The 23,309-nt window shown below is 44.5% G+C and overlaps 1 protein-coding gene across 5 annotated transcripts; it reads left to right on the top strand.

Annotated features, from left to right (window-relative positions):
* Positions 1–1,218: 1,218 nt before the first annotated feature.
* On the top strand, positions 1,219–21,699 carry LOC139584538 (cilia- and flagella-associated protein 44). 5 transcript variants are annotated; one of them, XM_071416525.1, is made up of 34 exons: positions 1,219–1,304; positions 1,670–1,853; positions 1,973–2,135; positions 2,217–2,319; positions 2,446–2,662; positions 2,855–2,969; positions 3,095–3,259; positions 3,401–3,556; positions 3,742–3,789; positions 3,888–3,987; positions 4,071–4,165; positions 5,786–5,995; positions 6,155–6,265; positions 6,355–6,507; positions 6,822–7,043; positions 7,688–7,830; positions 7,978–8,257; positions 8,391–8,446; positions 8,593–8,755; positions 8,923–9,053; positions 9,148–9,350; positions 10,825–10,990; positions 11,091–11,268; positions 11,492–11,733; positions 12,023–12,233; positions 12,408–12,611; positions 12,691–12,886; positions 12,982–13,095; positions 13,216–13,346; positions 13,644–13,760; positions 14,041–14,242; positions 14,406–14,566; positions 14,640–14,774; positions 21,228–21,699. In XM_071416525.1, the coding sequence occupies exons 1-34, from the start codon at positions 1,256–1,258 to the stop codon at positions 21,522–21,524; spliced, it is 5,421 nt and encodes a 1,806-aa protein (XP_071272626.1). In that variant the 5' UTR covers positions 1,219–1,255; the 3' UTR covers positions 21,525–21,699. The 5 variants fall into 5 exon arrangements, with proteins under 5 accessions (XP_071272626.1, XP_071272628.1, XP_071272630.1 ...); XM_071416526.1 differs by having other exon boundaries at positions 1,224–1,304; positions 1,657–1,853; XM_071416527.1 differs by lacking the exons at positions 14,041–14,242; positions 14,406–14,566.
* The last annotated feature ends 1,610 nt before the right edge of the window (positions 21,700–23,309 follow it).

The following is a 23,309-nucleotide window of genomic DNA, read 5'->3' as shown; positions in this document are numbered from 1 at the left end:
TAATCATGTAATTACACATTAATAGCAGTTACTTTTGTGTATGTATTTAGGCGGAAATCTACATTTCGCCATGACATTTAAGAGTTAAATGTCTCCTCCCCTTCATCTACACTGATTGAAGTGACATCAATAAGGGATCATAGCTTTCACCTGGATTTACCTGGTCAGTTTGTCAGGGAAAGAGCAGGTGTTCCTAATGTTTTATGCACTCAGTGTATAAAATACTGAAAAATCTAATTTTTGACTGCACTGGGCCTTTAATAGACCAATAAGAAAGAGTTCTGCTCCGGAGCAAGGCAGTTAACCCACTGTTCCCCGGGCGCCAAAGATGTGGATGTAGATTAAGGTAGCCCCCCACACCTCTCTGATTCAGAGGGGTTGGGTTAAATGTGGAGGACACATTTCAGTTGAAGGCATTCAGTTGTACACCTGACTAGGTATCCCCCTTTCCCTTTCCAATCACAGTAAAAGTTAATTAATTGTTACACAGAAATCATTTGATATTGAGATAAAAACAGCTGTATTGGACTTTTAAGTTAATAGGTTTTTGTTTTGTAGACATGGCACTTTATTTTACTTTTTTGTTCATTATTGTCTGTTATTTTCTGTCATTGTAATATATACATCTATAGTCCTGTCAAACGTGTAAGCCTAATGCTACTTATTAATCAAAACACTTTCTCTTTAATGACTTCATTACTGTAAAATGTGATCTTTAAAAATAAAAGTCATTAGTATGGCATTGGAATCGCTTTATAGCTGACTTATTTGACACAATTTCCACACACACATTTTAATATAAATATGATATGATGGTCCATGGATGCTCATATTAACAGATCCATGTAGTCCAGGGGTAGTCGGACCCCTGTGGGTACTTGGCCTTATCCACAGGGGGTACTTGAGAATACTCATGAGACCATAGGGTTACTGGTAAAATGCAATTGAGGGGGTACTTCAGAGGTATGCCTGGAAAGGAATAAATGTGGTTAGTGGTACAGTTAAAGAAAAAAGGTTGTGAATGTGAACCACTGATTGTAGTCTACTCATTCAGTTAATATAGGCTGGCACTAACAAAAACACATGTCTACATTTTATGTAAGACTATCTGATTTATTCATTAATATATTCTGAGTAAACCTCATACCTGAACGTGTCCCAAAGCTTCAGTCGGAGTGGATGACTACATTAACCAACATGCTTTGCGATTACAAAGTCCCTCTCCCTGGGTTGCCAAGCAACGAGTCAACTCCAAATGAAGATGGACTCTTCTGAGAAACAGACAGCTGAAGACAATTTTCAAGGTAATATATAAGTTCACAGCTCAACTAATTATACATTTTGACTACGGTAAATTAATATTTTTATTAATAGGTACAATCAAAGAGACATTTAGTTATTTACCCGGCTCTGACCCTAACACAAGGAATGAGCAATTCTAGCTAGCTAGCTTGTTTGCTAGCTGCTGTCTACGTTAGGGTGATTTTCAAATATTGAGAGAGCTGGGTCATGTTCAGTAGGTAGAGACCGTTTAGAAACAGGGAGGTAACTACCGGAACTTGTACAATAAGAACACCCTTTTTCCCCCCCCCCCACTGAAAAATGTTTCAGTATGGTGTGCCTACTTCTCGGCCATGACCTGATGTTTGACAGCAGTTTGTCTTTTCAGCTCCTGCAGCCTCTGAGCAGGTGCAGCAGCAGCCAGGTGGGAGTAGTGATGTTGTGGAGGAAGAGGAGGAGCGAATGGGGATGAAGAAACTCTCTGAGGACATGTACTACAACTATGACGAGCTGTACTCCAGACCAGTCATCACTGCAGACTCGGAGATCCCAGAGAACCTGCTGCACCTTACGTATCTTTTAACACTGTGTGTATGCCATGTGCCAGAGTTTGTGCGTAGAAGTCTACACAACCCAGTTATGTTCATGGTATTATGTTTGTGTATTGTGTTGCACCTTAACATTCTTCCAGGCACTCTTTTGGGTATGACTGTGGGCGCAGGGCCAACCTGCAGCTGCTGGATGAGCGAACGCTGGCCTTTGTGGCTGGAAACCAGCTCATATTCCTGGATGTTCAGACCAAGGAGCAACGCTACCTCCGCTCCTGCAGTGGGGGAGGCATCGGCACCATCATGGTACACACACACAGAAACACTGGCTCTGGATAACCTTGATTCACCCTATATAACCCCATCTGTAACTGTGTTTCTCTGCAGGCCCACCCCAGTAATAGGTATTTTGCTGTGGCAGAGAAGGGAGACCAGCCCAACATCGTCATCTATGAGTATCCCTCACTACGACCCTACCGCATTCTCAGAGGTATGGAAACTTGACCACATGCACACAGGCACGCACACCCTTTGTGGTGTTGAAAATTAATTAGAAAAAATGTATAGAGAATATTATTAATGATCAAGACATTTGGTTGGAATCCCTATCCGTTAGGTGGGACAGGGCAGGCTTACAGCTTTGTGGACTTTAACCGTGAGGGCACCCTGCTGGCCAGTGTGGGTAGTGCTCCGGACTACATGCTGACCCTGTGGGAATGGAGACATGAACAGGTGATGCTGCGCTGCAAGGCCTTCTCACAGGACGTCTACAGGGTCACCTTTTCACCTGACAATCCTGGGCAACTCACCACCTCCGGATCTGGACACATCAAGTTAGTAGCAATCAATTGAGCAAAATGTATTTGTACTACCACTATACATTTGTCACAAAGTACTTTATAGAATGCTGGGCAGAGAGAAAACAGATTTCATGATGAAATATTGACAACAAATACAAAAATTGTGTATTATGTGTACAGTGTCATACACCATGTGAGTTGATCTCTTATCAATCATTCTTCCAGGTTTTGGAAAATGGCCAGCACTTTTACTGGTCTCAAACTGCAAGGGCTTCTGGGAAGATTTGGGAAGACTGCCCTGACGGATATCGAGGGTTATGTGGAGCTGCCTGATGGGAAGGTCTGTCCACTGCTCTTTTACATTAAATTCCTGCTATACATACAGCATTGAAATTGACACAAACTAAAAGCAATATTCTCTTGTTCTATGTTGTCCCGATCACATCCCTTCTGTCCGGGTGCCAGGTAGTGTCGGGGTCTGAGTGGGGCAACATGCTGCTGTGGGACGGGGGCCTGATCAAGGTAGAGATATGCCGTAAGGGTGGCAGGACGTGCCACGCTGGCACCATCCAACAGTTTGCTTTGGACGAGGGGGAGCTCATGACCATCGGCACCGATGGAGCCATTAGGGTAACCTTTCAGATACTATACAGTCCTCTCAGCCTCAGTCTAAGTGGTCTCTGCTAACCCTAAAAAGCAGGCCTGAACAACTGATCTGGGGCCAGTTTTGTTGATTGCTCGCTGTGTAATATCTTTCTCCACACTGTGCAGGGCTGGGACTTTGAGAGCATTGACACAGCAGACTGTAACGATGACAGCGGTCTGTTTGAGATTGAGCCCATGAAGGAGATGGTGATTGGACGCAACGTCAGCCTGTCCTCCATGGTCAAAAGCTGCCTGCCAGACTCCTTCATCTGGTTCGCCCAGGTCAGAGGGCAGGGGTCAAGGGTCATACAACAACACTTAGCCTAAAGTTTTACAACCATCATAGGTGGTTACAATGGGCTGTATGGGAATCTGTGTAGTGTTATGTTAATGTGTTTAAGTTTGGGATTCCCTCAGAAACAAGATAATTTCTTATTAAATAGCGTGTCAAATGTATCTCTTCTCAGGATTCCAATGGAGGCATCTGGAAACTGGATCTTTCATTTTCCAACATTGTGAGTTTTACTTTCCATCAGCACAGTGTTTGAGTGTGTATGTGGGACTGTGTGTATTGGGTCTTGTATTAAATTACTCCATTATACTGTGTGTGCAGACCCAGGACCCAGAGTGTCTGTTCTCCTTCCATGCTGGAGTGATCCAGGGAATGGATGTGTCCAGCACCAGCCATCTGATGGCCACCACCACTTTAGACCGTGAGAGTGGCCTATCGCTGTAGAAACGCATAATTTTTGTGTCGATTTGTTCCAAACACACACTCTTTCTTCCTCTTTCTCAGGCTCAGTCAGGATTTTTGACTTCCTTGCAAAGAAAGAACTAACAACCAGCCGCTACAAACAAGGTGGAACAACACTGACCTGGGCGCCACGCCTGGTATGTATGTGAGACTTGACTACAGTGCATTCTGAAAATATTCAGACCCCTTAAATTTTTCCACATTTTGTTACGTTACAGCCTTATTCTAAAATGGATTAAATCTTTATTTTCCCTCATCAATCTACACACAATACCCAAAAATGACAAAGCGAAAACAGGTTTTTTGAAGTTTTTGCACTTTTATTAAAAATAAAAAAATAAAAAAACAGATACCTTATTTACATACAGTTGAAGTCGGAATTTCAACCACTCCACAAATTTCTTGTTAACAAACTATAGTTTTGGCAAGTCGGTTAGGACATCTACTTTGTGCATGACACAAGTAATTTTTCCAACAATTGTTTACAGACAGATTATTTAACTTATAATTCACTGTATCACAATTCCAGTGGGTCAGAAGTTTACATACAAAGTTGACTGTGCCTTTAAACAGATTGGAAAATTCCAGAAAATATGTCATGGCTTTAGAAGCTTCTGATAGGCTAATTGACATAATTTGAGTCAATTGGAGGTGTACCTGTGGATGTATTTCAAGGCCTACCTTCAAACTCAGGGCCTCTTTGCTTGACATCATGGGAAAATCAAAATAAATCAGCCAAGACCTGAAGGTACCACGTTCATCTGTACAAACAATACTACGCAAGTATAAATACCATGGGATCACACAGCCATCATTCCGCTCAGGAAGGATACGCGTTCTGTCTCTTAGAGATGAACGTACTTTGGTGTAAAAAGTGCAAATCAATCCCAGAACAACAGCAAAGGACCTTGTGAAGATGCTGGAGGAAACGGGTACAAAAGTATCAATATCCACAGTAAAACGAGTCCTATATCGACATAACCTGAAAGGCTGCTCAGCAAGGAAGAAGCCACTGCTCCAAAACCATCATAAAAAAGCCAGACTACGCTTTGCAACTGCACATGGGGACAAATATCATACTTTTTGGAGATATGTCCTCTTGTCTGATGAAACAAAAATGAAACTGTTTGGCCATAATGACCATCGTTATGTTTGGAGGAAAAAGGGGGAGGCTTGCAAGCCGAAGAACACCGTCCCAACCGTGAAGCACGGGGTGGCAGCATCATGTTGAGAGGCCATCACAAAGCTCTGACCTCAATCCTATATAAAATTTGTGTGCAGAACTGAAAAAGCGTGTGCGAGCAAGGAGGCCTACAAACCTGACTCAGTTACAGCTCTGTCAGGAGGAATGGGCCAAAATTCATCCAACTTATTGTGGGAAGCTTGTGGAAGCCAAAGGTTCTTCAACAAAGTACTGAGTAAAGGGTCTGAATACTTATGTAAATGTGATTTTTCACATTTCATTTAAAAAAAAAATTTTTATGCATTTGCAAAAATCTCTAAACCTGTTTTTGCTTTGTCATTATAGGGTATTGTGTGTAGATTGATGAGGGTAAAAAACTATTTAATCCATTTTAGAATAAGGCTGTGAATAAGGTCAAGGGGTCAGAATACTTTCCGAATGCACTGTATATGGTAACATAATCATTCATGCAGTGTCTTGTCTTCTTTAACTAGGTCTCAACGTGCTTTGCTTATCTGTGTACTGTACTGTGTGTTGAGATTGTTCTGTGTGACCCTTGCCTGTGTGTGTGTAGGTGAACCCTAGCGGAGGGCTGGTGGTGGTGGGCTTTGAGGACGGGGTAGTCCGTCTGCTGGAGCTCTACAACCCCCAGAGTTTACGAGTGGTTGCCGGGCGCAGTCGCTATGGAGATGCCGAGCTCCGTCTCAAACAGGCCTTCAAACCCCACAATGCAGCTGTGACGGCCATTGCATATGAACGGAACGGCGAGATCCTAGCTACTGGGGTAGGGAGGGCCGCAGAATGTTGGCCAATGGGCAATGTGAAATCAATCATTAGCTCCTTTCTATAGACACTCCCCTTGGAGACCTAAAACAAACGGAATCGGTATAATAACAAATATCAATAATCCTCCCCCCTCCACCATCCCTCCTTCTCTCTCTAGAGTATGGACTGCACTGTGTTCTTCTTCACTGTGGGGGACAGGTATGACCCCATCGGGTTTGTCACGGTACCAGGACCTGTACAGGGGCTGGAGTGGTCCCCCCAGTCACATGTAAGTCTGATCCCAGATCAGTGACAAATGTTTGCAAGACAATGGCACGTGAGGTTAGTAAGTTAGAACCCTTCTGTGTGTGTGTTCAGGACAAAAACACCCTGCTGGTCCTGTGTAGGAGTGGTCATGTAGTGGAGGTCCAGTCTCCAGACCCGGAGGCCCAGAACCACGGCACCACCTACCACATCTCTGGCCTTCCCACAAGAAACTTCACCTTCAGCAGCATCAAGTCACACATCAAGGTCTGGCCCTCACTGTCTGGGAACAACTGTACTGTAAACACATTTTCATTGTATTTATTTATACAGGATAGTCCACTCAGTAACACTTGCCACTGTTTTCCAAGGAGTCATGGGTTACATAGAATCAATAAAACATACATCACATAAAAGCTGTCTTGGTAAAAAACACAGTTTACGCAGAAGCATACACATCATACTTAGTAGGAAACGTACATAAGCACGCTCACATTATATCTGTCTGTTATCTGCTTTGTTAACAGCTCTTTTGGTTCAACTCTGGCATGGGTGTGTAATTGTGAGTGTGTGTATTTCAGCGGGAGGAGGAGATTGCGCGCAGGCAGGCTCTGAAGGAGAAGAAGCAGAAGGAGAGAGAAGCACAGCTGAAGAAAGCCAAGGAGGAGGGCCTTGAGCCCACCGAGGAGGAGCTGCAGGAGGTAGAGGAGGAGGAAGAGCTGCCCCCTCTTTACACCCCTGACCCCCCCAGCCCCCTCTGCTGTGGCTTCTACTCTCAACCTGGGGCCTTCTGGCTCTCCATGGTACATACACACACATTAACAGGGCCATCTCTTGCTCTCTCTACATTGCACATTTACATTTTAGGCACTTAGCAGATGCTCTTATCCAGAGTGACTTACAGCTAGGTGGGACAACCACATATCTCAGTCATAGTAAATACATTTTTCCTCAATAAAGTAGCAATCAGCAAAGTCAGTGCTAGAACGGAGGGAAAAAGTAAAGTGCGAGTGTTCGTTCACAAAAGGTAATTATTTATTTATTTTTGTGGGGGGGCGGGTGTGAGGAGGGGTTCTGTGGGATTATTTAAGATACTCTTGGAAGAGGTAGGGTTTCAGATGTTTTCGGAAGATGGGCAGGGACTCTGCTGTCATAGCTTCAGGGTGAAGCTGATTCCACCATTGGCGTGCCAGAACAGAGAAGAGCTTTGAGTGGGAGCTGCCCTCCCGTAGGGGTGGGAGGGCCAAGAGACCAGTGGTGGTAGAATGGAGTACTCGGGTTGGGGTGTAGCGTTTGAGCATAGCCTGAAGGTAGGGAGGGGCATGTCCTCTTGCTGCTCTGTAGGCAAGTACCATGGTCTTGTAGTGGATGAGGCTTCGACTGGAAGCCAGTGGAGTGTGCGGAGGAGCGGGGTGAAAACCAGGCTCTCTCTCCATATCTCTCTCAGGGAGGCTATGACTCGGGGTTCCTGTACCACTGTAAGTTTTCCGAGCAGCAGGGTGAGGACCTGTTACAGCTCAGGGATGAGCCGTTCACCTTCCTGCCTGTCCAGAATACAGACGAGGACCCCATCTGCACCATCACCTTCAGGTAAGGGACTACACAACTGATGGCTGTAAACATTTTCTGTATCAGTGTGTCTGTATTGTGTTCTGTAATGTTGTAACTGCAGAGGTTTCTAGATGTTCTGTTAATGTGTGTATATGTTGACAGGTTGTTGTGGTCTCTCTGTCCCAGCTCCAGCAGGCAGCTGTTGCTGTGTGGCATGCAGTCAGGCAGTGTCCGGGCCTACCCTCTGCAGCCATCTGACTTCCACCTCACCTCCATGCAGGCCTTCTGGGCCCTCAGCGTCCATGACAACCAGTATGGCCAGCTGCGTCAGCTGCGCTGTAGCTTTGACGACCAATTTGTCCTGACGACAGGGGAGGACGGCAACATCTTCTCCTTCAGCCTGCTGCCCCAGGAGGACCTGCTTAAAGCCCTGCAGCGCAGCAAGGCCAAAGTCCCCTCACCACGGGTCAGTGGGGGGCAGGGAAGGGAGGGTAGAATAGAGGGATGGATGAATGGAGGAAGAGAGTGGGACAATAACCTCATGAATAACACATAAGTGAGTGCCAGTTCTGTGGTTGACTGTGTTGTTGGTGAAACAGGTCGGTGTTGAAATGGAGGGTGTGGCCCAGGATATCGAAGACCCGTCGGCGTACAGGTGAGGAAGAAACCTAGAGACAAACTCATACAAAGGCACATCTGGCTAAAGACAAACCAGCCACCCTCTCCCCCCCCCCCTCTGTCACACATCCCTCTCTCTTTCTCCCCTCTATTTCTCTCCCTCCCCCACTTCCCTCTCTGTAGCATTGAGACGGCTAAGCAGAAGTTGGAAATGGACCGTATGCGTCGGGAGGCTGAGATGAGGAAGGTGGAGAGACGTAAGATGCTGGCCGAGCTGCAGAACCAGTTCAAACAGCTACTGGAGAAGAACCAGGGTCTGCCCGAACACGTCCGCTTGCACCGCACGGTACACACTCACAAACCCATACACCCCTACACCCAAATCCACCCCTTCGTCCCAAAGTGTTTAGTATCATAACCAACCAAAAAGCATTTGAATGTTTCTGTGATAAACCTAATAAATTGTAGCATGTTTCTGGCCACAGCCCAAGAGAATCTAGTGTGTATGTGTAGGAGTTGGAGCTGGACTGGCGGTTTCGTGAGGAGACTGAGAGGATGACGGCCCAGAGGGTGAGAGAGGCCAGGAAAGAGCTGGCCTGGGAGGAGGAACGCCACCGCATCGGACTCCAGAAACTACAGGAGAGGTACTTAATCAGCAACAACTCAATCTGCACTTTCACCTGGTAGTGCACTTAGGGAATGGGTTGACATTTCAGATTTGCCCACTGGTTCTTCCAGGTTCTGGGATTCTCTTGAGTCGGACACAGTTACTGTGGTAGCGTTCCAGAGTGACCACAGGATCTCCACCTATCGTCTGCTGGCACTGTCCCAGAGGTTCCACGAGCTGAAACAGAGGGGAAGGGTGGGGGGCCCGGGGGCAGTGGGGCAGGAACGTTGGAGGAACAAAGCCGAGGCCGGCAAAGACAACTCCAACATCACAGGTAGGAGAGCGGGGAGAGAGAATGTGTGTGTGTTCTACCTACTGTCGTGTCTTTGACTATGCCAGATTGATTGCTATGACATGCTATTCTATAAAATAATTTCTCCGTAATTAATATTACCTGATTGAACTAATCATGTAAATATTAATTAACTAGAGAGGGACACCACGAAAGAATATTTATAGAGCTGTTATCTTTCGAATAAACTCCTAAAGATTTAGTAATATTTTACTAAATAGCCGTCACATTAATCGTCATTTTATTCAGTCTCATCTGAAAGTTGTAAGTCCTTGATTATCTGCAAGAATCCTGGCTAACAAGTTGAATCAGCAATACAAAATTGGGTTTAATTATTTATTTACTAAATACCTAACTAATCACACATATACAATTAAATCATAACTTGATCACAAATTACGTCATACAGAAAAACGTCCCTAGCGGGCGGAATAGATATGGCAGCTTGTTACACAAAGAAAAGGGGCTGAGTCTTAGTGAAAGAGCGGGAGATTCGAACATAGGCGAGCTGTGCTGTCGTAAATATAGTATCTGATGCATTCTAAATTACCGCCCATTTGAAAAAGAAAATGCAATACATATTTACTCTGAGCTGCGCTTCAGTAGGTTGGTGGTAGATGGACCGTGTCGCCAACCCGAGTCCTCTGTCCTTTGGAGAATGTCTCTGGTAGTCACGGGATACGTGTAGTAACGTTGTGTGTGGAAGACGGGATACTCGGACTGTCCTTCCTAACCTGCGTTTGTAGCAGCTGTTGCCAACTCAACGGCTAGGAGATATCACTTCTGTAGTGAACACGAGTTCAAAGTTCATACCATTCACAATCAAAATCCATGCTGATGTTGGCCTAGTTCTGTAGTTATTGTCTGAACCATTCTGACACAGGACCGTCATCCTGGTGTATCCGGAACAGGAAGTTACATTCTTGTCACTGGCTTTATATAGTGGAGGTAGAGGGGTGTGTCTGAAAAGTTTATAACCCATGCCTCTTCACAGGGGTGGGCCACTGGTTGAGCTGAGGAAAACTTATGAAAGCACAGATCTCTCATTTGGAAGCTAAATTTACATTTAATCTCTTCACAAATAATCTCATATTCAAACATTTCAATTAAACCACAATTCCATGTGAATCCGATACCTCTGACATTTATACTTTCCACAGTAGAGTTTGTCATTCTATCATTGATGAGAATGTGTCAGAGGGCAACCGAACTGACATAATATACCTTAAGTACCACCGCATATGTTCAGTTGGTTGGATTACCAGAATATAGTTCATTTCCCCCAACTTCTGATGTTACCCAGAATCTCTATGTTAACCCATGGGTTTCCTTATGTCACATCAGTTATAGTGGGGAGAGAGAAAAAGGGGGAAAGAGGTATTTATGACTGTCGTAAACCTACCCCCAACCCAACGTCATGACACTACCATATCATAATGTGTGTGTCCCTGGCCAGCGGACCAGGAGGACCTGGGTGAGGAGGCTGTTATGGCGCCCCATGTGGTGCGTCCAGGGGGCAGCAAGCTGGCTGGCCGCCAGGCAGAGAAACTCCGCAAGGCTACGGAGAAGGCAGAGCGGGCCCGGGCTAAGATAGAGAAGAGGAGGAAAGAGTGGGCTGAACTGTGAGTCTGTTATCATATGGCCTCTGTTGAAGTTTCTCGTTTCAGAATTTCTGTCCTCACTCTTCCCTACATGACTGTATCTCCATGTTACTCTGCTTAGGTATGCAGCAAAGCCCAATGAGAACTGTGAGGATCCGGAAGATGTGCGAGCCATCCGATTGGCTACGGAGAACATGGGTGACTTCAAGCTGAAGACGGCCAAAGACTTTACAGTCCCAGAACACCTGAGAATGAACGCAGAGAAGAAGAGAGCTCAGCTGGTCCACTTAGAGGAGAAGGTACTAGGTTACGTCTTACACTTTCTCCCAATCTTTACCATTCAAAACCAAATGTACTATATGTAATACACTAATAGACCTGGCGACCTCTGTACCTGACCCCCGCCCAAACTAATATATTAGATAAGACCAAATAACAGAATGTGGTTGGGAGGTTGCATGGTGTTAACACGATGATGTTAGTAGATCATCCTATGTATGTTTGTCCCTCTGTGTCTGTCAGATCCATGAGAGGAAGACGCAGATGAACAGTCGCATAATGGCCCTAAGGGATACTAAGGTGAGCCTTGTGTCCAGTCTGCGCTCCCAGGCCCAGCAGCTACAGGCTGTCCAGGAGCGCCTGGTGCCTCATTTCTGCAGCCCGGTCCCCACCCTGCCCTCCCTGCTGCCCGAGGAGACCCCTGAGAGGAAGCTACGCTACACCCGCACCACCCTGCAGCGCTACGGGGCCCTGAGGGCTCAGAGGTATGTCTGGCCTGGGACTGGGACCGGAGCAGAGCTTACTGTAGGTTCATAATAACTCATCAATTACAGATCATTGATTAAAAACAGTTATCACGTTCCTAAGTCTAAAAGTCAGTCTGATCCAACAGATTTTTTTGTCCCCAAAAAACTAAAAATTTTGAAATGAGTGATTTTTAAAATGAAATATTATAGAAACATGAACATACAGTAACTAACTACTATCACATTAAACATTGCCGCCACCCTAATAATTCAGCAATAATTATTATTATGCCAATCCTACCCACAGGGCCTGTACCCGTGACCAGGAACTAGAGGGGGGCCAGACTCTGCTGGAACAGCTGGAAGCAGAGATAGAAGAGGAGGAGACCCCCTGCCATACACCTGCAGATAGGAGAGAGAGGGAGGTGGAGGAATCTGGGGTGACCGAGCTGGAGGAGGAGATGAGGGAGGTGGAGGAGATCAGGCTGCTGTATGAAGAGGAATCCCTGCTGGAACAGGTCAGCCTTTCCAATAGTTTACTTTCCAGGTGGGATGCAAAGGCCCTCAATGCAACATCCAGGCTCTCTGTCATCAAATTGTCAACTGAAACCAAGCCAAACTCCTTCTTCCCCTCTCCCTTATTTCTCTCCCTCCATCCCTCCATCCTTTCCCTTCTCTCCCTCTCCTCTCAGATGTCGTCATCAATGTGGCAGTTTGATGCGGAGCTGTGCCTGCTGCGTCACGAGAAGCTGTGGCTAGACATCCAGATGAAGCTGGCTGACCTGCGCCATGTCACCCTGTTCCAGGAGCTGCTGCTGCTCAAAGAGTTTGAGAAGAGGGAGAACTCCTTGCAGGAGAGACTCAATGCCTGCGTGGAAGAAGAGGAATACCTCAGGGTACCTAGGTGGGAAGGAAGGGGTGTGTGTGTGTGTGTCTCTGTATTCCATATTACCATCATCCCATCTCTCTCCTCAGTCTAAGTTGGAGGAGTGTAAGCAGGCACTGGAGCTGAAGCGGAGGGACATCTCCAAGCTCCAGGAGAGAGAGAGGGCTATAGCTGCCACCTTCCAGGCCTCTCTAGGGGAGAACAACAAGTTTGCTGACTTCCTCACCAGGGTCTTCAAGAAGAAGATCAAACGTGTCAAGAAGAAAGAGAAGGCCGGAGATGACGGTTAGTCCTGGACCCCTCTGAAAGTGTGATTGTGTGCGTGAGTGTTTAGTGTAGGGTTGATCAGCCCAGCTCATCCTGTTGTTGTTTTCTACCAGAGGAGCAGGAGGACAGGGATGAAGATTCTGATGAAGAGTCTGACTGGGATGATGATGAGGATGACAGTGGCTCGGAGAGCGGTGGTCCTCTGGATGACAGCGTCTGCCCCCCAAGTCAGTCGCTACCTTTCACCTTACAGTATTCTCAGTTATACACCACATTGTACTCCATGATTTAGCCACAGATATGCACTCTGTCTGTCTTTGTCTACCTGTCTTTGTGTGTTCCCTCAGACTGTAACTCAGAGCTGTTTGAGAACACGGTGCAGCTCCGTGAGCGTCGTTTGGACCTCGAGGAGCTGCTGGTGGAGGAGAGGAAGACTGCAGACAACCTGAGGAAGGAGGGTGACTCCCTCGTCAAGAAGGTACACATTTTCTGACCCCTTTCCGATCTCCTACTTCCATTTCTTCTCTCTTTCTCCTCTTTTTATCTCCATACATTCCGTTTCCCAGTTAACCACTCCATCTTGTCATTATCCACTGTTCCCCCTTTGTCTTCTTCGCTCCTGTTTTTTTTATCTCATCCTCCACTCCCAAAGCTTTTCTTGTTAACCACTCATCATGCTAGTTCTCAACACCTCCTTATCAGTGTATTTCTGTCTTCTTTTCTGTCTTTCTTGACATTAATTTAATCTTCATCCAGTCTGTATTGTGTGATGTAGGAAAAAATGGTTCATGGCAGTCTGAAGGCAGCAGAGGGAGACCTGGAGCTGTTCAACAGAGAGAAACAACAGAAGCTCAATGAGCTGGATGTGGTGGTTCTCCTCAGACTGCACCAGGTGAGGAGAGGAGAGAAGTCTCTCTCTTTCTGGGTCTTTCTCAATTGTCTTGCCTCAATTCCTGGCATCCTTTCCCCCTGTCCTTTCCTCGCCTCCTCAAAACGTCAAAGAGAAGGGAGGAGAGGATTTGAGGGAACACGTTTGTAAGAAACGTGACTGTCCTTGTTCACTCGTATGTCATCATGCCTTTAGTTATTAGTGATCAATATAAGTAACAAAACTAAGTCAACAACCCATATTCAAAAAACCAAAACAAATGATTTCTCCCTCTGTATACCAGATAGAGTTTGTGAGCAATGGGGTGGTACCGTGCAGCCTGGCCCCAGCACTGGTGCTGAACACAGTGGCATTGGGAGGACTACAGGAGAGGATTAAAGAACTGCAGGTGGAGAAAAGTGAACAGAGAGACCTCTACAGACAGGCCAGGCAGCAGCACGTCCAGCTCATTCACGACCGCAAGGACATGGAGGCCAAGATACAGAGTAGGCTGAGGGGGACTGGGGGCACAAAATTGTGGAGAAAATGTGAAAAACAGATCCATCCAAATACCAGGCATGGCACTTCAGTTCAAAATAAGATACTGCAGATCACGATTGCGTCCAGTGCATCGTAGACATGCACTGTTTACAGTAAACTTGTGTGTAGGTCTGGAGGCGCGCTGTGAGCAGCTGATGCTGATGAAGTTTGGGAAGCTAGTGGACCTGGAAGCCTTACAGACTCTGTCTGGCAACAGAAACCTGGAGGAGATGAGACAGGAGAGCAGAGTCCGAGAGGCCGCTTACACACAGGAGCTCAGACAGTGGGAGGTATGGCAGTCTGTAAGGTGTTTGTTTATGATACACACAAAGGTGTTTTGTTTATGATGTGTGTGTGTGTCAGGTGAAAGTGACAGAGGCCCGTCATGCGGTGACAGAGGTGACAAGGCATCACACCGAGCGTCTCCTCCGTATGAACAGCCTGCTGATCCAGAAGAAAGAAATGGAGGACAAACTCAACACCAGGCAGAGCAAGATGGTACTGTGTGTTTCAAAAAGTGTGGTTTTTCATCATTTGTGAAAGTGCTTTTATGGCTCCCGAGTGGCGCAGTGGTCTAAGGCACTGCATCGCAGTTGCTAGCTGTGCCACTAGAGATTCTGGTTCGAGACCAGGCTCTGTAGTTGTATAAGATGAATGAGTGAGGATGATACTGTTTGTAGAATTGTGTAATGTGATTTTGGACTGTTTAATGAAGGAAACTCCAATTCCCTTCTGAGTTTAACTAAATCAGAGGACCGCCCATGAGCCCAGTTAGGGTCAGGCATCCTGGCCGCGCCCGGGAGACTCATGGGGCGGCCCAGCGTCATCCGGGTTAGGGGAGGGTTTGGCCGGTAGGGATGTCCTTGTCCCATCACGCACGAGCGACTCCTGTGGTGGGCCGGGCGCAGTGCATGCTGACACAGTCGCCAGGTGTTCGGTGTTTCCTCCGACACATTGGTGTGGCTGGCTTCCGGGTTAAGCGGGCATTGTGTCATGAAGCAGTGCGGCTTGGTTGGGTCGTGTTTCGGAGGACGCATGTGTCGTGTCTTTGGCATCATTAGACTGAAGACTTATAGTTTTTATCAAAGATTCTCTGTAATTAGTATTATGCGATTTAAACTGATTCTCAGTGATACCCATCCCGGATCCGGGAGCATCCTCATCAAAAAAGCTGACTAGCATAGCCTAGCCTAACGGGACAGGGATATCATATAATATAATTTTCATGAAATCACAAGTCCAATACAGCAAATGAAAGATAAACATCTTGTGAATCCAGCCATCATTTCCGATTTTTAAAATGTTTTACAGCAAACACAATATGTATTTCTATTAGCTAACCACAATAGCCAAACTCAACCGCATATTTTCACCATGTTTCTACCGCATAGGTAGCTATCACAAAACCGACCAAATAGAGATATAATTAGTCACTAACCAAGAAACAACTTCATCAGATGACAGTCTTATAACATGTTATACAATACACTTATGTTTTGTTTGAAAAATTTGCATATTTGAGGTATAAATCATAGTTTTACATTGCAGCTACCATCACAAATAGCACCGAAGCAGCCAGAATAATTACAGAGAGCAACGTGAAATACCTAAATACTCATCATAAAACATTTATGAAAAATACATGGTGTACAGCAAATGAAAGATAAACATCTTGTGAATCCAGCCAATATTTCCGATTTGTTAAGTGTTTTACAGCGAAAACACAATATTTCTATTAGCTCACTACAGTAGCCAAACACACAACGCAATTTACTCCCCGCAAAAATAGCTTGCACAAAACCGACAAAATAGAGATAAAATTAATCACTAACCTTGAACAATTTCATCAGATGACAGTCTTATAACATCAGGTTATACAATACACTTATGTTTTGTTCGAAAATGTGCATATTTAGAGCTACAAATCCTGATTATACATTGTGAATACGTAGCATCGATTCACCAGAATCTCCAGAGATATTTTGGACACTCACCTAATCTGACCAAAGAACTCATCATAAACTTTACTAAAAAATACTTGTTGTATGGCAAATGAAAGATACACTGGTTCTTAATGCAACCGCCGTGTTAGATTTTTTAAACAGCTTGCGTTATTGCGAGACAGCGCTCGCCAAAACGGCAGAGAATAGGAATCAACATTTTCCACAGAAATACGAAATAACATCATAAATTGTTCTTACTTTTGCTGAGCTTCCATCAGAATCTTGTACAAGGAGTCCGTGGTCCAGAATAAATCGTTGTTTGGTTTTAGAATGTCTTTTTCTTCTGTCGAATTCGCGCCACAATGCTAGCCAAGTTTGATAACGTTCCCATCTTCTCTCTACGCAAAGAACGGAAAACAAAGTCCCAATAAACGTTGAATAATCTGATAAAACTCGGTTGAAAAAACATACTTTACGATGTTATTATCACATGTATCAAATAAAATCAGAGCCGGAGATATTCGCCGTGTAAACCGAACGCTTATCAGAAGACAATATCGAGGTGCTTCGCGCGCCTAGGTAGAGAAAGGAAATTCCTGACCTGCCACTCCAAAAGCTCTTGTTCGACCTCAGATCAAGCTAGACACCCCATTCCACCTTCCACTGCCTGTTGACATCTAGTGGAAGGCGTATGAAGTGCATGTATATCGATAAATATAAGCCAGTTGAATAGGCAGGCCCTGAAACAGACTCATTTTCAGAATTTTCACTTCCTGTCTGGAAGTTTGCTGCCAAATGAGTTCTGTTTTACTCAAAGATATAATTCAAACAGTTTTAGAAACTTGAGAGTTTTCTATCCAATAGTAATAATAATATGCATATTGTATGATCTAGAATAGAGTACGAGGCCGTTTAAATTGAGCACGATTTTTTACAAAGTGGAAATAGTAACCCCCTATTGACAAGAAGTTAATCATGTAATTGTAATTAACTAGGAAGTCGGGGCACCAAGGAAAATATTCAGATTACAAAGTTATAATTTCCTAATAACTTTTCAGATATTTTATATCTGATCAATTAGTCTTCGAATTAATTAATTATTTACTTTACCTCACGTTAGTCTCATTCCAAACGTCGCACGAACCCAGTCTTCAATATGAGTCAACCATACATCAATTGTCTTAAATTATTTATTTACAAACTAAGTAATTCACAGAAATGCATAAACAAACAAACAAAGTAAATATGGTTACAAGAAATGATAGGAGAATGTGCCCTAGTGGGCTAAACCGGCATGGCGGCTTGTTAGACAAAAGGGGGAGTGGGGGTCGACTGAGAAGACAACCCACAGTTGATAATTATAACAATTGAAATGCTAATCCTTTGCACATGAACGCTCACTCATTCGGGAACAATTGCAATCAATATATATACACTGCTCAAAAAAATAAAGGGAACACTAAAATAACACATCCTAGATCTAAATTAATGAAATATTCTTATTAAATACTTTTTTCTTTACATAGTTGAATGTGCTGACAACAAAATCACACAAAAATGATCAATGGAAATCAAATTTATCAACCCATGGAGGTCTGGATTTGGAGTCACACTCAAAATTAAAGTGGAAAACCACACTACAGGCTGATCCAACTTTGATGTAATGTCCTTAAAACAAGTCAAAATGAGGCTCAGTAGTGTGTGTGGCCTCCACGTGCCTGTATGACCTCCCTACAACGCCTGGGCATGCTCCTGATGAGGTGGCGGATGGTCTCCTGAGGCATCTCCTCCCAGACCTGGACTAAAGCATCCGCCAACTCCTGGACAGTCTGTGGTGCAACTTGGCGTTGGTGGATGGAGCGAGACATGATGTCCCAGATGTGCTCAATTGGATTCAGGTCTGGGGAACAGGCGGGCCAGTCCATAGCATCAATGCCTTCCTCTTGCAGGAACTGCTGACACACTCCAGCCACATGAGGTCTAGCATTGTCTTGCATTAGGAGGAACCCAGGGCCAACCGCACCAGCATATGGTCTCACAAGGGGTATGAGGATCTCATCTCGGTACCTAATGGCAGTCAGGCTACCTCTGGCGAGCACATGGAGGGCTGTGCGGCCCCCCAAAGAAATGCCACCCCACACCATGACTGACCCACCGCCAAACCGGTCATGCTGGAGGATGTTGCAGGCAGCAGAACGTTCTCCACGGCGTCTCCAGACTCTGTCACGTCTGTCACATGTGCTCAGTGTGAACCTGCTTTCATCTGTGAAGAGCACAGGGCGCCAGTGGCGAATTTGCCAATCTTGGTGTTCTCTGGCAAATGCCAAACGTCCTGCACGGTGTTGGGCTGTAAGCACAACCCCCACCTGTGGACGTCGGGCCCTCATGGAGTCTGTTTCTGACTGTTTGAGCAGACACATGCACATTTGTGGCCTGCTGGAGGTCATTTTGCAGGGCTCTGGCAGTGCTCCTCCTGCTCCTCCTTGCACAAAGGCGGAGGTAGCGGTCCTGCTGCTGGGTTGTTGCCCTCCTACGGCCTCCTCCACGTCTCCTGATGTACTGGCCTGTCTCCTGGTAGCGCCTCCATGCTCTGGACACTACGTTGACAGACACAGCAAACCTTCTTGCCACAGCTCGCATTGATGTGCCATCCTGGATGAGCTGCACTACCTGAGCCACTTGTGTGGGTTGTAGACTCCGTCTCATGCTACCACTAGAGTGAAAGCACCGCCAGCATTCAAAAGTGACCAAAACATCAGCCAGGAAGCATAGGAACTGAGAAGTGGTCTGTGGTCACCACCTGCAGAACCACTCCTTTATTGGGGGTGTCTTGCTAATTGCCTATAATTTCCACCTGTTGTCTATTCCATTTGCACGTGAATGTGAAAGCATGTGAAATTTATTGTCAATCAGTGTTGCTTCCTAAGTGGACAGTTTGATTTCACAGAAGTGTGATTGACTTGGAGTTACATTGTGTTGTTTAAGTGTTCCCTTTATTTTTTTGAGCAGTGTATTTACGCTCAGTGTGTCGTCTTGATCGCTGTTGAAAAGTTTGTTTCTTTTGTAGAATTGTCCGTCTCTGTCTGTTAGAGGGGATAGTTCAGAGTGACATTTATTCATGTTGTAGAATGGATGTTTCGGCGGTTGTCATTCTTCGAGTTCAATCATACCGAATTCCTAGCTGCAGACTAGTATTTAATATCAAAGACTTGTTCTTATTCTGTCGCTATCGATAGTCTAAGAGTTTAACCACGTGGTATGGTTAAAAGATTCAGCAATGGTCTGCAACCTTTGCTCTCTCGTAATGGAGAAAAACATGGTCTACTGAGAATTTCTCAAAGTTGGGGTTTTATTCAGGAGTTGCAGAAAAGGGCTTGTCCCAGGATGCCTGACCCTAACTGGGCTCATGGGCGGTCCTCTGATTTAGTTAAACTCAGAAGGGAATTGGAGTTTCCTTCATTAAACAGTCCAAAGTCACATTACACAATTTTACAAACAGTATCATCCTCACCCATTCATCTTATACAACAATTAGATGTAAACCTCATATCTGAGGCTATTATATAAACAGCGTTATGGTAATGTGGCCGCACCGTCTCCCATGAGCTTCCCCAAGTTGTAACAAACAGACCAGTTCGTAGCTGGATTCTTCACCGATCTTTTATACCTTCTCCGGAACGTAAATGTTGTTCGGACCTCAAGTTCTGTGAGGTGGACGAAATTCCTTTGTTCTCTATGAAAACTCACTCTGTCTCTATACTGTGTGGCCATGAGGCAGAGTCTTCCCTAGGAATTTACGACCTCTCTGACCACAGCAGCCTAGTTGGGAGGGGGATGGGGCTTGCTGTACCCAAAGAGGGCAACGTCGTGACACATGGCTCTCGACCTTCGCCTCTCCCGAGTCTGTACGGGAGTTGTAGCGATGAGACAAGACTGTAACTACCAATTGGATACCATGAAATTGGGGAGAAAAAGGGGGTACAAAAAGTGCTTTCATGATAGTGTGTATGCATGATATGACATGTTTAAATGGAGTAAATAACAGCGTGCATCTGAGTGTGTGTGCGTGACCTTCTGTGCATAGATGGCGCATATAGCTAAGATTCCCCTAAAGTAAATTTAATTCAATTGACAAAATAGGCTCCTACACCAGAAAGCATGATTTGGACACAGAGCATCATAAGCTTCTTTAAAAAAAATAACCTGTGGATTGTTTTAAATCGCATAGCCTATAGTCGGAAAAGACACAATACATTATTTACCAACGTCATTTTTATTGATCTGTTTGTTAGTGTCAGCATAGTAGGCTACCCTGTAATTTTTAAAACGTGTAGTAGTATTGCATGAAATGTGTTTATAAAAGGCCACATTTTTCCCCTTGCAAAGAAAGGAGAAGAAACGTATCTGATATAGCCTAGGCCTATACTCTACGCCAGGGTTCCCCAACTGGCGATTTTATTGTTGGACATAAAGGACTGTAAAAACAACAGCAAATCAGTCCAAGTGTTTTTGATTTTGGAAATCTGTTCCAAAGTATTCTCACGCATAATAGATAGATATACTGTATGTGATTGTATACAGATCTAAGCAAGGTTTGAAATTATTATGTTTTAGTCAAATAGTATATCTATTTGGGCTTCTTGCGGTCAATTTGCAGTCTACAACTTAGTTGTAATTATGTTCCGGCCCCCTGACCATCCGTCTGCTCAATAATTTTTTTATTTTCTTTTAAATCGGCCTGGAGCTGAATTTAGTTGATGATCCCTGCTCTACGCCACTACGCACTCAGCCATGCATTGAACTGTATTTTTTTTAGAACAGTGATTGCGTTATATTATTAGCCAAAATTATGACTAGTCATCACAATCTAGTCATCACATTCGGAATCGTGGGCTATATTACATAAATCTGCGAATGTGATGATACATGGAATGCTATATTATAAAAGGTGCATTTTGTATGGTAAAAATTTGCTTCCCAAACTTGAAAGTCACATGCCGTGTGTCAGGGTACCCAGTTCCAGGGCCGTCGGCATGCTGAGGAGGACGAGAGGCGGAGGCTGTACCAGCTGGTCCAGAGTCAAGCTCAGGAGGCAAACGCCCTCCGCCAGGAGATCAACATCCTGTCCAGAAAGGGGGGTCACATCCTGCCCCCCAGCCAAGCCACGCTGCCCCACCTGCCCGATGCCCCATCCCGCTCCACCCGTACCAACCCAGAGAGGCTCAGACACTTCAAACTGGGAGGGGGGCATCCATCCATCCACCAGCAGCCAAGGGGTGGAATAGAGCCTAAACACTCACATTGATAATACACACACATATTATATAAAGATAACACATTCATACATTAACATTAATACCTCTCATACTGTATTTTTGCTAACCTGTCCCATACTGCTCCCCCCTCTTCCTCACACACACATACTTATACCTAGCTGTAAACAAGACTTTTCAGAGAATAAACTTGTTAGATTTGATTGACTTAATGGTCTTCTTTTGTGGTATATAGCTCCTTATGCCATTCTGCTCTGGGAGTGTTGGGAAGGGCAGAAGACACATTTCCGTTCCCGCCAATGGACAAAAAGTTATCTATTCTATTATGTTGAAGATTTCAACCAACTTGCACATAGAACTGAGGATTTGTCTCTACTCAGACCATGACAATTAGTTTCCCAATGCAATTTGAACCTTATCGAAGTACCGGTGTGGTGATACTGCTGATTTTTCGGCACAGCAAGTTAGGATAACTAACGTGGCAGGTTAGGAGAACTAAAGCAGCAGGTTAGGTAAATTAACGTAGCAGGTTAGGCGAATGAGGATAATGTTAGGAAAAGGTTAGGCTTCGCTATAATGCTAGTTGTCATCGACTTGTCCCCGACACGACCACTAAATGGAGCTGTAGGCCTACTTCATCTAGCCACAACAGTAGAAACTGGCAACAAATCATCAGTAAGATAACACCAGTGGGCCATTCCTACCATGTGGTGCCTTTTCTGTCCCGAAGAAATAGCACTTAGTGTAAAGTGTGCATTCCAAAAGGCTTTAATTATACGGTCAGGTGTCCATTACTTTAAAAATACAAACATATGGATCTTGAAAGGGAATTCTATGCATTTTGAACACTTCAGTGGATGTAGGCATTTTTGCCATGTCGCCGGGTGTTATTCATCAACTTCCACGATAAAATATGAGCCATTAAATATAGTTAAATTCAATGTTTTTTTTCATGTTCATTATATTTATTTTATTTAAGATTTTCTGTGTGTCCCTGATATCACTTTCCTACCTGTTTGTTGTAATTCTCCATTTAAGAAAACAACCTCTTCCTACAACGACACCACATTCAGGATGTCATTTCTTTGGTGCAAAGCTAAATAAATATAAACACTCAGTTCTATTTTTCATGTTAGTCTGTATGTCCCACTTAAATGTCCACCCTGTTCTGCTAAATTCTAGAGAAAATGAACAACATTTCAAAATGTTAAAATATGTTTGAGAGAGAAGTTAAAATCATGTTAGTGTTCACCATCATGCTAGCTCAATCTTGCTCACTCACAGAGCTATAGCTAATTTAGGCTCCAAATGTCCACCGTGTTAGGTTCCACCTTTTTAGGATTATGCAATTTACAGGTTGTAAAATGCACCGAAAACAAATGAAGTGCCTGAGCTTGACCAATATATTTTTCTGAAAGTCAAATATCCTTTTTCTGATTTAGAATAGTAAAACCATTTAAAAAATATATACTTTTCCAAAAAAATTGTTATAAAGTCCAAAAGCCACCACATTGTAGGAATGATCCAGGTGGGACATAACATGTATGTGCTTGCATTAGTCCAGTGGTTCTCAACCTTTTTCAGTTACTGTACCAGCAACAGAATGTTGCACTGCCCATAGTACTCCAGAAGTACCCCCTCGTGCATTTTACCAGTAGTTCTATGCTCTCATGAGTCTTCAAGTACCCCCGTGGCTAGGCCAAGTACCCCTAGGGATCCTTGTACCCAGGTCACTATTCATTAAAAATATGAATTGGAATATAATATTGGAATGGAATATACCTAAACACATTAAATACCATTGGAATATAACATTT

The sequence above is a fragment of the Salvelinus alpinus genome, chromosome 9, assembly GCF_045679555.1.
Source record: "Salvelinus alpinus chromosome 9, SLU_Salpinus.1, whole genome shotgun sequence".
NCBI classification, from domain to species: Eukaryota; Metazoa; Chordata; class Actinopteri; order Salmoniformes; family Salmonidae; genus Salvelinus; species Salvelinus alpinus.
This window is presented reverse-complemented; position numbering and strand designations above follow the sequence as displayed.

Excerpts from the sequence above, each read along its gene's own strand:
- LOC139584538 (XM_071416525.1), top strand. The coding sequence starts at position 1,256 with ATGAAGATGGACTCTTCTGAGAAACAGACAGCTGAAGACAATTTTCAA. Across the intron at positions 6,508-6,821 it reads GCATCAAGTCACACATCAAG|CGGGAGGAGGAGATTGCGCG; the intron begins GTCTGGCCCTCA and ends TGTGTATTTCAG. Across the intron at positions 11,734-12,022 it reads GGGGCCCTGAGGGCTCAGAG|GGCCTGTACCCGTGACCAGG; the intron begins GTATGTCTGGCC and ends TCCTACCCACAG.